The sequence below is a fragment of the Colletotrichum navitas genome, assembly GCF_030913465.1.
Source record: "Colletotrichum navitas strain CBS 125086 chromosome Unknown LY79scaffold_46, whole genome shotgun sequence".
Taxonomy (NCBI): Eukaryota; Fungi; Ascomycota; class Sordariomycetes; order Glomerellales; family Glomerellaceae; genus Colletotrichum; species Colletotrichum navitas.
This window is the reverse complement of record NW_026850592.1, coordinates 101,082-114,881: the sequence shown is the minus strand read 5'-3', so window position 1 is coordinate 114,881 and position 13,800 is coordinate 101,082. Positions and strand designations below refer to the sequence as shown.

At 55.6% G+C, this 13,800-nt stretch overlaps 5 protein-coding genes across 5 annotated transcripts; 4 read left to right on the top strand and 1 right to left on the bottom strand.

Moving 5' to 3' along the window:
- Positions 1 to 3: 3 nt before the first annotated feature.
- On the top strand, positions 4 to 1,242 carry LY79DRAFT_671177 (cytidylyltransferase; the record flags this gene model as incomplete). Its single annotated transcript, XM_060563878.1, has 1 exon — positions 4 to 1,242. One exon carries the CDS (start codon positions 4 to 6, stop codon positions 1,240 to 1,242), a length of 1,239 nt encoding a protein of 412 aa, XP_060412272.1.
- Positions 1,243 to 2,506: 1,264 nt separating this feature from the next.
- On the top strand, positions 2,507 to 3,445 carry LY79DRAFT_519207 (peptidase M50B-like-domain-containing protein; the record flags this gene model as incomplete). The annotated part of the gene is made up of 2 exons (XM_060555112.1): positions 2,507 to 3,127; positions 3,191 to 3,445. The coding sequence occupies 2 exons, from the start codon at positions 2,507 to 2,509 to the stop codon at positions 3,443 to 3,445; spliced, it is 876 nt and encodes a 291-aa protein (XP_060412271.1).
- An 832-nt stretch (positions 3,446 to 4,277) lies between these two features.
- LY79DRAFT_519254 (AMP-binding enzyme) lies at positions 4,278 to 6,233 on the bottom strand (the record flags this gene model as incomplete). The annotated part of the gene is made up of 2 exons (XM_060555116.1): positions 4,278 to 5,402; positions 5,454 to 6,233. The coding sequence occupies 2 exons, from the start codon at positions 6,231 to 6,233 to the stop codon at positions 4,278 to 4,280; spliced, it is 1,905 nt and encodes a 634-aa protein (XP_060412270.1).
- A 3,108-nt stretch (positions 6,234 to 9,341) lies between these two features.
- Positions 9,342 to 11,293, top strand: LY79DRAFT_559121 (phosphatidylinositol-glycan biosynthesis class S protein). Its single transcript, XM_060558228.1, has 2 exons — positions 9,342 to 9,709; positions 9,798 to 11,293. The coding sequence occupies exons 1-2, from the start codon at positions 9,428 to 9,430 to the stop codon at positions 11,172 to 11,174; spliced, it is 1,659 nt and encodes a 552-aa protein (XP_060412269.1). The 5' UTR covers positions 9,342 to 9,427; the 3' UTR covers positions 11,175 to 11,293.
- Positions 11,294 to 12,034: 741 nt separating this feature from the next.
- LY79DRAFT_519184 (Alpha/Beta hydrolase protein) lies at positions 12,035 to 13,456 on the top strand (the record flags this gene model as incomplete). Its single annotated transcript, XM_060555110.1, has 2 exons — positions 12,035 to 12,282; positions 12,373 to 13,456. 2 exons carry the CDS (start codon positions 12,035 to 12,037, stop codon positions 13,454 to 13,456), a joined length of 1,332 nt encoding a protein of 443 aa, XP_060412268.1.
- Positions 13,457 to 13,800: the final 344 nt, after the last annotated feature.

Genomic DNA, 13,800 nt, shown 5'->3' with positions numbered 1-13,800 from the left:
AAGATGGCCTCGGAACGGTACCCAAGTCTGCTCCTCTTGCCATTCCCACCCCGGCCGCCGTCGCGCGCTTCACTCAGCGCTGCCTACCGCCCGTCACTGCTGGCTGTTCTCCCAAGAATCAAGAATCCAAACCGCTCCTCCGTTCTCATAGTGGCCGTCGTGTGTCCGCTCCTCCGCGGGGCATCGCCGAAAACCAAATCGCTTTCGTGGCCAGCCGCACAGTCTCTCGTCGCTGGCCTCTACAGCCTCATCGCTGTTGTATGCGCAGAAGAGGACATCCCCACACATGTCCATGGGGGGGCCGGCTCCGTCGATGCTCGAGTTGTCCTGGTCGACCATGACGCTGAAAGGAGGTTCGACTCTGATTTTGTTGCCGCCGTTGAATCCAACAATACCACCGTAGTCGACCTTCCAACCTTCGCTTCGGCCTACCACCCCTGGAGCCTCATTTTCCACGTCAACAGCGAGCAAGGCTACCGAACTCTTTCCACATATCTCAAATTCGCCGAGGGCCGGCAGACCATTCTGCAGTCGCAACTAGTCGTCGTTGAAGCGGGGCTCAGCCTGAACCTCGACGGCCCAGGGGCTGAACAGGCAGAAGACACCCCAGGATACTCCATCGTATGTCTTGGCGGCACTTTTGACCACTTGCATCCGGGCCACAAATTGCTTCTGACGGCTGCGGCCCTTCTCCTTCGGGTACCGGTTAAGGACTCCACGACAACATGTCGTCTGATTGTGGGCATCACAGGAGACCAGCTGTTGACGAACAAGAAGTACGCAGAGCTCGTGCAGTCTTGGGATGACAGAGCTCGCTGCGTTGTCGACTTCCTCTCGTCGCTGCTCGAGCTGGATAAAGGGGGGTGGAAGAAGAAGGCGGGCCCCGTTGCAGGCGTCATGGCCCAGCCGGGCCGCATCGAGGCGACGTTTCGTGCCGGCGCCATCACGGTGGAGTGCGTCGAGATCCAAGACCCTTTTGGCCCGACAATTACACGTGAGGAAATGGACGCCTTAGTGTTTTCGGGAGAGACGCGGTCGGGTGGGCAGGCCGTCAACGAACGGCGGGTTGCCCTCGGATGGAAGCCGTTGGAGACGTACGAAGTCGAGGTGCTTGACGCCAACAATCTTGGTGACGAGGCAAGCGGGACAGACAACTTTGCGTCCAAGATAAGTAGCACAGCCATCCGGCAGCAAAAGGCAGAGGCCACGGCGAAGCTGGAGGGCAAGAGCCGGCTCTGCTAGACCTCTTCGACATGATTTGAGATTTGATGACAGCACACGAGCTGGGTTGAGTCGCGTCAGACCTTTGCATGATGGCATTAGAACCACTACCCACGTGGCGACGTCTGAGGAAACAAACGGCAAACGGCGAAGAGCAACACGGCTTCTCACTGTCTTTGGGTGACGGAGACGAGGGAACGGATGATATCTCTCCGTGTACCTTGGTGAGGTGAGGCCAGTCCGGGCCCAGGCACTGCCGTTGGAATACATCCAGACAAAGAGTTTCCATATCTATGTATTCCATTCTGCATCCCGTTTTGCGCACACGCACATACAGACACACACAGACACACACATATTTAAAAAGCAAATTGATTAGGAGAGGTCGGCGATCTTGGCGTGGGCCAGCCTGGTTCGCAGAATACACAGTATGTACACCAACTACCTACCTGTCTAAGTTCAGTACCCATTTGTTACCTATGAAGGATACCTATCTAGCCAAGGAGGCAGAAAAGTGGGATCTGCTCGTGCTGCTCTGCTTAGACATGGATGAAGTCGGTCGCTCACCTACATGATACTGTAGGTAGTAAGTATTACACTACTACCTAGACTTAGGTACTCAAACAACCAAGGTTGAGGTCGACCCTTCTGTGTCTTACGTAATATTGATCAAGCCACTCGCTAGCCATACAAACACTACCAAGTACATATGGGGTCGGCAAGCCACATGAGCCAAAAATAGCAGGCACAACTCAGTCGATCCCAATACAGTTTCCCCAGCCACCACCATCTCCAACCAACCGCCGGCACATGTCGCAGTGTGGCAGTGCCGTTGCCCAGTACCATTTGCACCGGCCGCCGGGATGGGGGGGGCCGTGTGGAACCCCTTTCAAAGCCAAACCAAACCCACCGGTACTGACTGGTGGTGTTGGCTGACTTGCGAGCCAGCGTCTGTGCTGTGTGTTGCAAGTTCGGATCAAGGAAGGGAAAACTGGGGAGAGACAGGGGAATGCAGCCCCAGCCTCAGCCCAGCCCAGCCCACGTCCGCGTAAGCCCTTCTTTCATCTTGCTTGTTTACGTATAGTCCAAAAAGAAGAATAGAAAAGAAGATACGGACGGCATTCAACAGTCTTTATTAAGACCCCTGGACCCCTGGCCCTCCCTCCCCGAAAACGCGTCGACGGGACCTCTCTCTTTCTCGTGTTTGTTCGCTCACCCACCCTCCCCCCCAGAGTCTGTCGCTACCAACTGTCATCGCCAATCAACACCAACAACACCACAAATCATGGCTCCTGTTCCACCAACAACGGCCAGGCAGAGCCTCGCTCGGGCCGGCGCCATCGCTTCTCACCTCTGGAAGCGCGCCGCCGTCGTCGTCCTCCCCGAGGTCGCCCGCGCAACCACATCCCATGCCCTCGCGCGCCGCAACCTCACCGTCAACCACACCCAGAGCGTCACCCTGGGCGTCATCGGCGCCTATGCCGTCATCATCGCCATCCTCTGGAACGTCCCTTTCCTCCGCCAGGTCCTCTGGCCCTTCAAGATGCTCGTCATTGCCTTCCATGAATTCGGCCACGCCATCACCGCCTGCTGTACCGGGGGCAAAGTACTGTCCATCACCCTTGACCCCAACGAGGGCGGCGCCACGTTGATGAAGGGTGGCAAGCAGGCCATCACCCTCCCGGCCGGCTACTTGGGGTCCTCGCTCATCGGCGGTCTGCTCATATTCTGCGGCTTCAACATCATCGCTTCCAAGATCGCCTCCATGGTGTTGGGGGTTTGCTTCCTGTTGACCCTCTGGTGGGGCAAGAAGGATTGGCTCACCATTCTCACCGTGCTTCTCGCTGTCGGTCTGCTGGTTGCCGCCTGGTTCATCTCACACGCCCAAGCGTTGAGGTTCGTTGTTGTAAGTCATGCTCAACGCCTGCTGCCAACTCTTCGTAACACCGCGCTAACCCCCCACTGCCAGCTCTTCATCGGCGTCATGAGCTCCCTGTACTCGGTCTGGGATATCTGCGACGACCTCATCTTGCGCAAAGTCAACAGCTCCGATGCCAGTGTCTTTGCCCAGCGCTACGGCGGCTCCTCCCGCTGCTGGGGCCTGATCTGGTCCGTCATCAGCATCTGCCTTATGGCGGTCGCCATCGTCGCGGGTCTCGCCGCTTTCCCGCAGTCCTTTGCCGAGCAGGAGAACGACTCCAAAAACTTCCTGCCCACCAGATGATTTCTTATTGGAAGAGCGATGCAGTTCAGCTCGCTAGCCCACGATAATAGGTTGCCGCGCGTTCCTCGCTGCCGCTAATCTTGATCGCTTTTGAGCAGACGGTGTGGGAAATGTCAACCCTGTTACGAACAAGGATGTGAACGATGCATACGGCTCGCGCAACGCTTCGTGTTGCCGACGACAGCTTTCATTTCTCGGCTTGGACGATTCATCGGCGACTCCGAAGCGGTACGCGTAGGAGATTCACGTTGTTCAAATGTAACGTAATTCACCCACATACCCGAATGCGGGTGTTGGGCGCCCGTAGGCGGAGACGCGATGGCCATGCCGTATTCAGTCGAACATCGCCTGGGTGGTTCATCAAAACGACAGCTCTCGGAACAGAGTTGTCTGTTGCTGAACAAAATCGCGACCCGAGAGACAGTACGGGTGTTTTGTGGATCGCACACCGTGATGGACGAGGCGGCAAAGGCGATCGAGTACGTCTGCACCTACGGTCCTTCATTTTTACGACCATTCCGGCGTCGGAAGGGGTCTAAAAGCCACATCTGATACCGGTGCCTTTTCTCCCCCAGGGACTCTCTACATGAGATGAAGGTTGAATCTAACGGGAGGAGTTTGCCAGCAGGCATCTTCCATTTCCAACCAGGAGACAGGTGTGCATAGAGTCACACTCGGTCTCAAGAAGACGATCTTCATCATCAGTAGTACTATTGTGAGATAGATTTGTTCATTTGTGCTAGTGTTAGCTATGCTCTCTAAGTATGTGGAGTAATGTAAGAGTGGTATCTCGCTCGCGTGCATCAATCACGACAAAATCGCATTTTCGCATTTACAGCCTCACCCGTCCACCGTTAAGCTCGTCCCAGTCCCGTTTCGAGAAGGGAACATATGTGTCGTTCTTCATCCAGTACACATCGCCAGGGATGCCTGGCTCAACGCCTTGTGCCCGTAAGCCGTGTTTTTGCTGCTTGTTCGTGCCGGTTCTCTGCATAGCATGGGGAGGTATGACGCGCAGGAAGAGGGGCAGAGCGTACTTGGGCAATGACTCCTTCACATGCTGCGCGATGCTCTTCATGACCTCCTCCGATGGCTTGCAGTGCAGGACCACAGCAGCGCATCCCGCACGGCCGTCATGGTTCGGCAGCTCCACGCCGTACACGTTGGCTTCTTGGACCGCCGGGTGCGAACCCACCGCCTCGCCAACCTCTTGTGTTGATACGTTCTCACTCTTCCAGCGGAAGGTGTCGCCTATACGGTCGGAGAAGTAGAGTCGTCCTTCGGAATCCCATCGCACCACGTCGCCTGTCCTGAACCACGCATCTCCCTTTGAGAAGACGTCGCGCATAATCTTGGCCTTTGTCGCATCGGGATTGCCGTAGTAGCCCTGGAATCGGCGGTCTAGGTCGTTGGGCGAGAGCCTGAAAATGAGTTCTCCCGGCTCCCCAGGTTTGGCGGGCTTGCACCTGCCGGTTTTCTTGTCTCGTAGTGGTGCTTCATTGTTCTCGTCCATTTGAGCAAGCGCGACTTCAAACCCTAGAAAGAGACTGTAGAGCATGCCGTTTCTTCCGACGGCCCCCTTGGCGAAGTCGTTCCGGCTCAGGTTCCAGGTTCCAAAGGAACCCTCAGTTGCAGCATAGAACTCGGCAATGGTGTCGATTCCGAATCTGTCTTTGAACTTGTTCCATACGTCTGGTCTGAGCCCATTGCCGAAAGCCACCCGTACTCTGTGCTTTTTGTCGAGGTTTTCGCCCGTGAGGGGGTCGATCTGAGGTGGTGCAGCCAGAAGATATCGACACGTCTCGCCGACGTACTGAATGATGGTTGCCCCGGACGAGCGAACCTCCTCCCAGAACACTTTTGTTGAAAATTTTTGTCCAATACAGATAGCACCGTTTGCCTCGAGGACGTTAAGAAAGCCCAGAAGGGCGGCAGAGCTGTGGTACAGGGGCATGGCCTACTCGCAGTTAGGAAAGCAGGGGGGGACGGAGGCTAGGGAGCAACGTACGGTGTAGAAAACCTCGGTTGAAGAGTTGCCGGTGAATCTTGACGTTAGAACAGCTCCGACGATGCACTTCCCCCATGATACAATGGCCGGCTTGGGCATGCCAGTCGTGCCCGACGTGTAGATGAGGATGGCCAGGTTCTGATACTGGCTCTCGGATCGGTCAGAATCCGGCGCACGCCTGGGCTCAGTAGCGTTGATTTCTCGGTGCAAAGCATCATCTAACACGACGAACTGCACGGTATCCAGCTCTCTCCTCACGTCTTCACCAACATTGGCGACGACATTGGGATCTATGAGCATCAGCTTCGTCATGGCAGCCTTGGCGCAGTGTGCCAGCGGCTTGCCGGTCAAGTTGTAGTTGATGAAGGCGGGCTTTGCGCCAATTGACCAAAGGCCGAGCCATAAGAAGATGAAGACGTCGGAATTTTGGAAATTTATGGCGACGATGTCCTTGGGCTTCACGCCGAAGCGTTCCCGCAGCCAGGTGCCATACCTGAGGGCCTGGTCGTACGTCTCCCGGTAGGTGTATGTTTTGCCCTCAAAAATGATAAAAGTGCGGTTGGCCGTGGATTTGTTTAACGCAGCACGCTCAAGGACATAGAAACCGTTCAGTCGGTCGGTCCGTTCGCGCCACATAGCTGAGAGAGTGGCGGGTAGCGCATAGGATAGTAACTGTTTGTCATACCACAGGGAAATTCGAGCACTGAGGTAGGAATAAGCTGCGACTGCCGCCGGTACAGCGATGGCGAGCGGAACTAAACCGGCCGGTTGGGTTAGCATCATTGGAGCAACAGTGAAAGAGTGTGTGGCAAGCGGAGTGCAGTGCAGTAGGAAAACGGGCGGCGATAGCCATCTATTTTGTCATTCCCCTTCCCTCGTTGTCTTTTTTTTTCTTTTTTTTTTCTTTTTTCTTCTTTCTTCTATCTCCCCCTTTCGTAGTAGACTATGCGGCTCACGATGACAAGAGCAAGAGCGAACTTCCGGGAAACCCGTACGGCGCACGAAGCCGGATGTCACATACCAGGCATTGCGTCCGTCGCTTCCAGGGGCGGACTATTGGCGCAGGCTGTCGGAAGAGGAAACGGTGTGGCAGTGCGAGCCAGTGGCGAAGTGTGGCTAGTGGGTCCGATCAAGGCAGGCAGGCGCTCAGCTCGCTGGCAACAGCAGCAGACCATAGATGGAAGCTTCGATGTCAGGGAGTATGGGCCAATTTGGGCGTGGGTGAGGACAAGAAGGAGGGCGGCGGTAGGTATTTGTAACGGTCGATGGAGGCTGTCACAGTCACAAGATGGCAAAGAAACTAAAACACGGAAAGCCTGTGTCGCAGTGGGCATTGGGACGTGTCGTCCCTGGTTCAGAGGATCCATCCATCCATGGGGGGTTGGAAAGATGGGACAAAACCAGTTGTCGGTCCTATCATACACGACAATACACGACACGGCACGATGCGATGCTATGCGATGCGATATCGCACAGCGAACCACCTTGATCCCCCATCCCCCTCCCAAGTCTCCGGTCGAACGGTACTCGTTTTCGCTCCTGGTACGTATACGTGCGATGTGAAAGAGTCGTGGCCTCAGCATTTGGTTGTTGGGGGGGCGTATGAGTTCACGTACACCCCGTCAAGCAATCATGTACAACTACATGCGGTACCGAGGTAGCGTAGAATGCAGTTTGGCAACCAGAAGGGCGGACCGACGGCAAAGCCCTGGTGTGAACCTTGAACCTAGGTAGATAGTTTACGTGGCAGTGTACAGTATTCGTGCACATACGGGTACAGTAAACTAGGTTTTGGGTGTTGGGTGGTGGAGAAGGCCTACCTACTATGTACGTTCACGACGATGAGGGCCACATGGCAGGCATGCCGTCACCTCTTCAGCAACTGCCGAGGAACGTGACTAACCGTACGTGTAGACGCTGGTGGCCTGCCTCGGCGTACATTAAGTTGGATTGAATGGTGGGCCAAACGAAATGGCATGCCGTGCCGTGCCATAGGGGGTGAGGGTGCTGGTGTGGCAGACAATGGCCGGGTTGTAGATGAATGGCTGAATAGATGAACGCATGCGGGTACGAATAGTGTACATGTTTTTGCTGGATCCTGTCGGCTTGCGGCGCGGCGCGGTGGTGCGATGTGCTATGCGAGTGCGGTATCACGTCCTCCAGACTTGCATACTACCTACGTAGGTAATACCTAGGACGCTTGCTGAGAGATCATCAGACGTACCGGGTATACGTGTAGGTATTCCGTGCGGATACATAACGACAGTGGCCGCTGCCGATCGTTTGTGTTGCGTCGCTTAGGTAGTAGGTAGCTTCGCTTGGCTTGGCTTGGCTTGGCTTGCTGGAGTAGGTAGCCAGACAGACAGTGAATGGAAGTTGGGAACCTCGGCATCTGGCCATCTAACGAAGCTCGTGCGCCTAGAGTCAGTCTAGTTGGTGTAGGTAGTGTATCCATAATTCTACCCCGTTCCTATTTGAGTAATTGGTTCGGCGTGGGTGGGGAGGAATTGTACTGTGCATCGTAGGCGACGTGCAGAGCAGACCAAACTTCTTCTGATCTTCGGATGGATGCTCCTGCAACCAACGATGGGTTGCGATTTGCTGTTACTGGAACAGGGCAGCTCCCTGCGCTGAGCCATTAGGTACCCTGCTTCCCCATTCTTTGATACCTGTCCCTGTACGCATATCTGCCGACGAACCTGCCGCGGAGTTGTCTCTTTCTTTGCTTCTGCCCGCGTCCTGTCCTGTCCTAACCGAGTTGCACCATGTGTTCCTCAGGAATTCTGCCGACGCAACGGGTGCCGAGGTGCCGCATGCGAGCCTGTGTAAAGTACAATACCGTATCCTCTCAGCAGATTCGTACAGCGCACTGACCACAAACTAGGCCTATTTCGAAAGGCGGTCAGCCAACCTAGCCACCCACCCACCCACCTAACCCTAACCCTTGCCACCAAACTTGCTGCTGACGTTGACTAGCCCCTGCATTTGCCACATCTAGATCCCTGTTTCTGCCAGCCCGCTTACCCCTTTCCAGTAGCCCGTGGTCAGTGCGCTGTACGAATCTGCTGAGAGGATACGGTACGTTGCGAACCAATATAAACTCGTTTGATGTTGCAACTTTTTGAACGATTCAGGACGTGTACGGTTAGCGGCCCGATGCAACAGGAGTCTGTTGCATCCCGTGAGCCCTTCCGAGGTCGGAAAAATGAAGTAAACCAATTAAAGGCCAAGACCAAAACTTCAGGGTGACCATTTTGGGCCCCTGTTGTCTCGAGGCCTTGAAACCGGGGCAAAGCAGCTGCTTCGGTGGATGTAATGGGACGGAAAGCGCGCATCGAATTCATCCGCCTTCCCCTGGTGGTAAACACTTAACGTGCTCGTTCGAACACGAGCACGATGATCCGCGAGGTAGGTAGACAGCCTCGAGCATGACGTATTTGAGAACTTTCAAAGTCATTTCATGCGAGTGACCGGTTCGTGGGGCGCTCTTTGCTTTCCGAACCGGGGAGGGTGCGGAGGGATAACGGCAGTGGAGAGGTTGGAAAAGGCACTCGGACTGCTGTTGTGCCTGCGGGTAGGTAGGTAGGTAGTAGGTAGGTAAATAGCGGCGTGCAAGCCTCATTCGCATTCGCATTGTAACACCCTGTAAAATGCAGAGGGGCTTTAGGAGTTTGTAAGATCGCAACGATTGGCGGAGCGCTCGGCTAACTACTTACACTTGCGCAGTACATCTTAGTCAGGTACCTAGATATTTCAATAAATTCTCAAATGGAAATTTCTCACGTGACCGCGCGCCGCGCTCGAGGTTCGCTGCTATCTTATCTCGGAGCTCTCAATGCCATCAGGATTATGTCAGCACTCTCCTTACTGGCCATGCATGTCAATTCCGTAGCGAACAGCTAACCGGTTGCGAGTTGCGCCTTCCATCTTCCCGATCGCTGCGCAGCCCGCATCAGATCTTGACGCACAAGGCCATGTCTGCCTCGATGCCCGGCAACGACGATGCAAGCAGCTCGGCAGCAGGCGTAGGCCTCGCCTCTGGCCAGACAACGACCCCGACCGTCACGCCACCGCAACCCGAGTCCCGCAAGGTTCCGCCCCCTGAGAAGCCGTCCGACGTGCGGCGCCGGTCCTTCGTCATCCTTGCCTTCTGGGCCATTGTGCTATTCCTGGGCTTGCCAATATGGTGGATGACCACGAGCATCTATCGCGCAAACCTGCCATTGAATGGCATGGAACAATGGGCAGATGGAAAGGTATTGGAATGCCTTCCACTTTCCCCCGCCCACAGCGTATCCAAAGCACAGAGAGAGAGCGCTGCTAATCATTCTTCTTCCCCTTCAGGCTTGTCGTCCCGTCTTCCCCCTTCGCATCTCGGTGCAGGCCAACAAGCTCCAAGAGCAAGAGGCACAGAACCTTCTCCGTCTCACTCAGCACGCGCTCGACGACCTCAACGATTTCTCGGGGCACCACTTGCGTCTCCAGCTTGCGCCCCAAGATGATCCCACGTCCATTGCCGAAGACGATTCGCAAGTTGCCCTGACGATTCGGCTCAGTCCCGGAGAGTCCACGACGGCGTCTCTGAACCCCCATTTCCCGGTCCTTGATATCACCTACCCACCAAACTCGATTCCCTCGCCGACGTCGTCCTCTTCCGCGTTGGCTTCATATATGGCCAACGAGTTGCGTTCCACCTACGCCGAGGAACAGGCCATCATTTCATACCTTCTCTCGACTGCGTCAGGTGCCACTGATGCGAGACCTCAGGGCATGTCGCCCGAGGCGGCTGAGTCGCTGGCCAAGCGGACCACTCGGTCCCTGCGATACTCACCTACGTACCATTTGAGCTTCTCGCTCTTCACCAGCGGCTCCGCGCCCAACACATGGGACGTCGACGCAGCCATCCAGGCGTACATGAAGCCCATGCTTGACGTACTGAGTCCCATCCATAATTTCACGATAGACACGCAAGTGCAGCTGTATGCTACACCCGGCGCGCAGTCTCAAGTCCTGACCAAGGACGATCTGGCGTCGTTCATCAATGCGGCCGAATGGCCTCTCTCTCCGTCCATTGGCGGCGCCCCGACGGTGAACTTTCTTCTCTTTGTGGGAAACCAAACGATCGGATTGAACTCGGGATCAGAGACATCCCAGTCTTGGCTAATCCCTCAGTGGGGAACGGTCTACCTTCTGTCGCTACCGCCGGCGACGTCACACGTACCGTCTGTTACACTCAAGCAGCCGATGCTTACTTTCGCCGGTCATCTGCTGTCCCTTCTCGGAACTCCCCAGTCCGGATCTCTTCCCTTGCGACTGTCGACCCTCACGCGAATTCGTTCAGCGGACCTCTTGCTACGGGCATCGTCTACTCTGGGCTCTCTGGCGAGACTGTCACTGGCCCTGCCCTCCATCTCCATTCCCCGCAATGTCGCGGACGGTGTCGCCAAAACCATGCACCACTTGGAGCTCGCTTGTGCAAGCCTGGGCGGACCGGAGGGGCTGGAACATGCCAGGATCGCCGAGGCGGAGGCAGAGCGAGCCTTTTTCGAGAAAAGCATGGTTGGCCAACTATACTTCCCTGACGAGCACAAGGTAGCTGTGTACCTCCCGCTGCTGGGGCCAGTGGGTGTGCCTCTTGTCATGGGTCTGTTAAATGAGATTAAGGCATGGAGGAAGCGTAGACGTGAGAGAGCTGAGACCGAGGCAAAGAAAAAGCTTTAGCAGGTGACGGTTGAGCATCAAGCCATAGTATAGAAAAACCATTCAAATCGAAGTTTCTAGTACCCCCCACAGTATGTTTGCGATTGACTTCCGAGGCTAGGCATTGATCCCGGATGCTTTATCTTATCTTTTTGAACAGACATCTGACATGGCAGACACCTTGGTACGTAGCAGCATCATCCTTAGACTTTGATAAGTGATGATGCGACTGAGGTGTGAACTGCAAGGAGAATGCTATGGAGAACCCTGTCCGTGTACTTAGTGTAGGCATGTACAGTATGTCAAGAACGAATTGAGACGCCGGCTGGAGCTAGGTTTTCGGTGAGATGAGGCCCAAGGTGAGAGCCCAGGTGAAGGGATGAGCCGCGGGGGCCACGTACGGTACCTCGGTGTACAACAACCGTGCTACCCGTCACTTCCCCATCTTAGTGCGTCACAACCCCTGCACTCTTACGCCACCACAAAGCTTGCTTGTTTGCTTGCTCGCTCACTGTGCATTACTTGCTTTTGAGAGAGGGGCGAGGTTGCAGCCCTGGGGGAAGCTGACGTCCTGCGCAAGCGCTAATCTCTGCACGCTTTCCACGCATCTCTCCGGTCCTTCTCATCCGTGACATGGTTTAGAGGCTTAGCTACCGCCGCAGATCAATGAGCACAGCGACACGATAATAGAAGGCCTGTCTCATTCTGATCTTGCCCCTCATAACCTCATTGACGCTGCCCAAGCCGCCAGTTTTGCTCGACTTTTCCACATTGATTTGACACATTCGAACCCTTTCTTGAGCCCCCGTTTACAAGCGTTATTTTGCGGCCGCCAACACCCTCGACCGTCCGGGCAATGGCTCCACTATGAAGAGCAGAAGATGCTTCCCGAACCGACGTTGAGCTTCACGCTCCCCAGCCTCCACGACGACACCGTTCTGGACTGTCGTATGTACCACTGCCACGCCTTGAGTCCTGCAGCATCGAATCGTTCGCCATGGAAGCGACACGCCGCCGTCATCGCCCATCCGTATGCGCCCTTGGGCGGATCCTATGACGATCCAATTGTCGACATCGTTGCTGCCACCCTGTTGCGACAGGGCTTTCTCGTGGGCACCTTCAATTTCAGGTAAGGAAAATGTGCACAACAGAGGGCGCCAGAGCTCCGTCCCGGGAGAGGCAGGCCGGTTTCCGTCGCTAACTTAATTCTTCGCGACAGAGGCGCTTCGGGCTCGGCAGGACGGACCTCGTGGACAGCAAAGCCAGAACGCAGCGACTACATGTCCTTTGTCGGCTTCATGGTATACTACATGCATTTCCTCGATCCATTCAGCCCTTCTGCGGCGCTATTGCCGGTAACGACTCGCACACCTTCACCTCCCGATACACAGCCCAAACCCTCTCCATCGCAGCATCCGGTGCTTCTTCTTGCTGGCTACTCGTACGGGGCCATGATAACGACGCAGATCCCACCGATGGCGCAAATCCTCGCGCAGTTCAAGTTGCCCCCTGCTGGTTCCGCAGCCGCCGATATTCGCCTCCGCGCACAACATCTGGCCGAGCAACAGAACTTGATCTTGGCGAGCGCCCGATCCGCGAGCACAGTGTCGCCGCGAAAAAAATACTTTGGGTTGCGAGTCGGAGGCAACGAGGATACGCAGCGGAAGAGCTACGAGGCTCGGCGGTCGGTCTCGGAAACACGGAGGTCATTCTCCATCGATGCCGAAGACAAGATCCGGCGGGGCGTCAACGAGTTGCTTGCAAAAACAAAGCGGCACCATCACAAAGGCGTAGCCGTGGCCCAGGAAAAGCTGGAGACTATATCATCGAATCAAGAGATCTCGGTTGTGGTAGAAGAAGTGGCTAATTTGACGCCGGTGCGGCCGGCATACCTCCTCATATCTCCACCGCAAGGGGTCGTCACGAACTTGATGACAATGTCTTTCCTCTCAGCAGTGCCTGGGCGAGGGTTGTTCTCCCGAGCGGGCAAGCCTCGAGATCAAGGAGCGCCGGCTTTTACAACCGATCATCGACAAATGAGCGAGAGCAAACTGGTCGAAAACGAGACCCTAGCATTATTTGGTGACCGAGATGTTTTCGTCCCCGTTGCCAAGCTGCGGTCATGGGTGGGGCGGCTCGAAGGCATTGAGGGATCACAGTTTCACGGTGAGGAGGTCCCCTCCGCAGGGCACTTTTGGACAGAAGGCAAAGTCGCCCAGGTTCTTCGGGATAAGGTTTGCGATTTTGCGGCGAGGCTGTTACAAGAGGATGGCGAAGATGTGGCCATTGAAGAATCAAGATAGAACACCGGCGAAGCTCGGTATACGGTGGTTTGGCACACGTACAAATATTACAGACGGCAGTGCTAGAAGAGTGGCTACGAGATGCGTCAGAGAGGCCACTAGGCCCCCAAAGGAATGGTGGCATACGGGCCGGAGATCGATGATGACGATGCGGCCGCCGTCGATTAGAGTTGATGGGGGTGGGCCGTCGATGACTTATGACGTTTGGGCAAGAACGAGTTGTGGAGTCTCGGATGAAGGCGTACAAACGAGTCAGTATGTTTGCCAGCATGGTTAAGCGTGGTAAATACTTTGGGGACACGGCACTGGCGCGACGGGAAATCCTGGGCTACCTAGGTTTGGGA

Excerpts from the sequence above, each read along its gene's own strand:
- LY79DRAFT_559121 (XM_060558228.1), top strand. The coding sequence starts at position 9,428 with ATGTCTGCCTCGATGCCCGGCAACGACGATGCAAGCAGCTCGGCAGCA. Across the intron at positions 9,710-9,797 it reads AACAATGGGCAGATGGAAAG|GCTTGTCGTCCCGTCTTCCC; the intron begins GTATTGGAATGC and ends CTTCCCCTTCAG.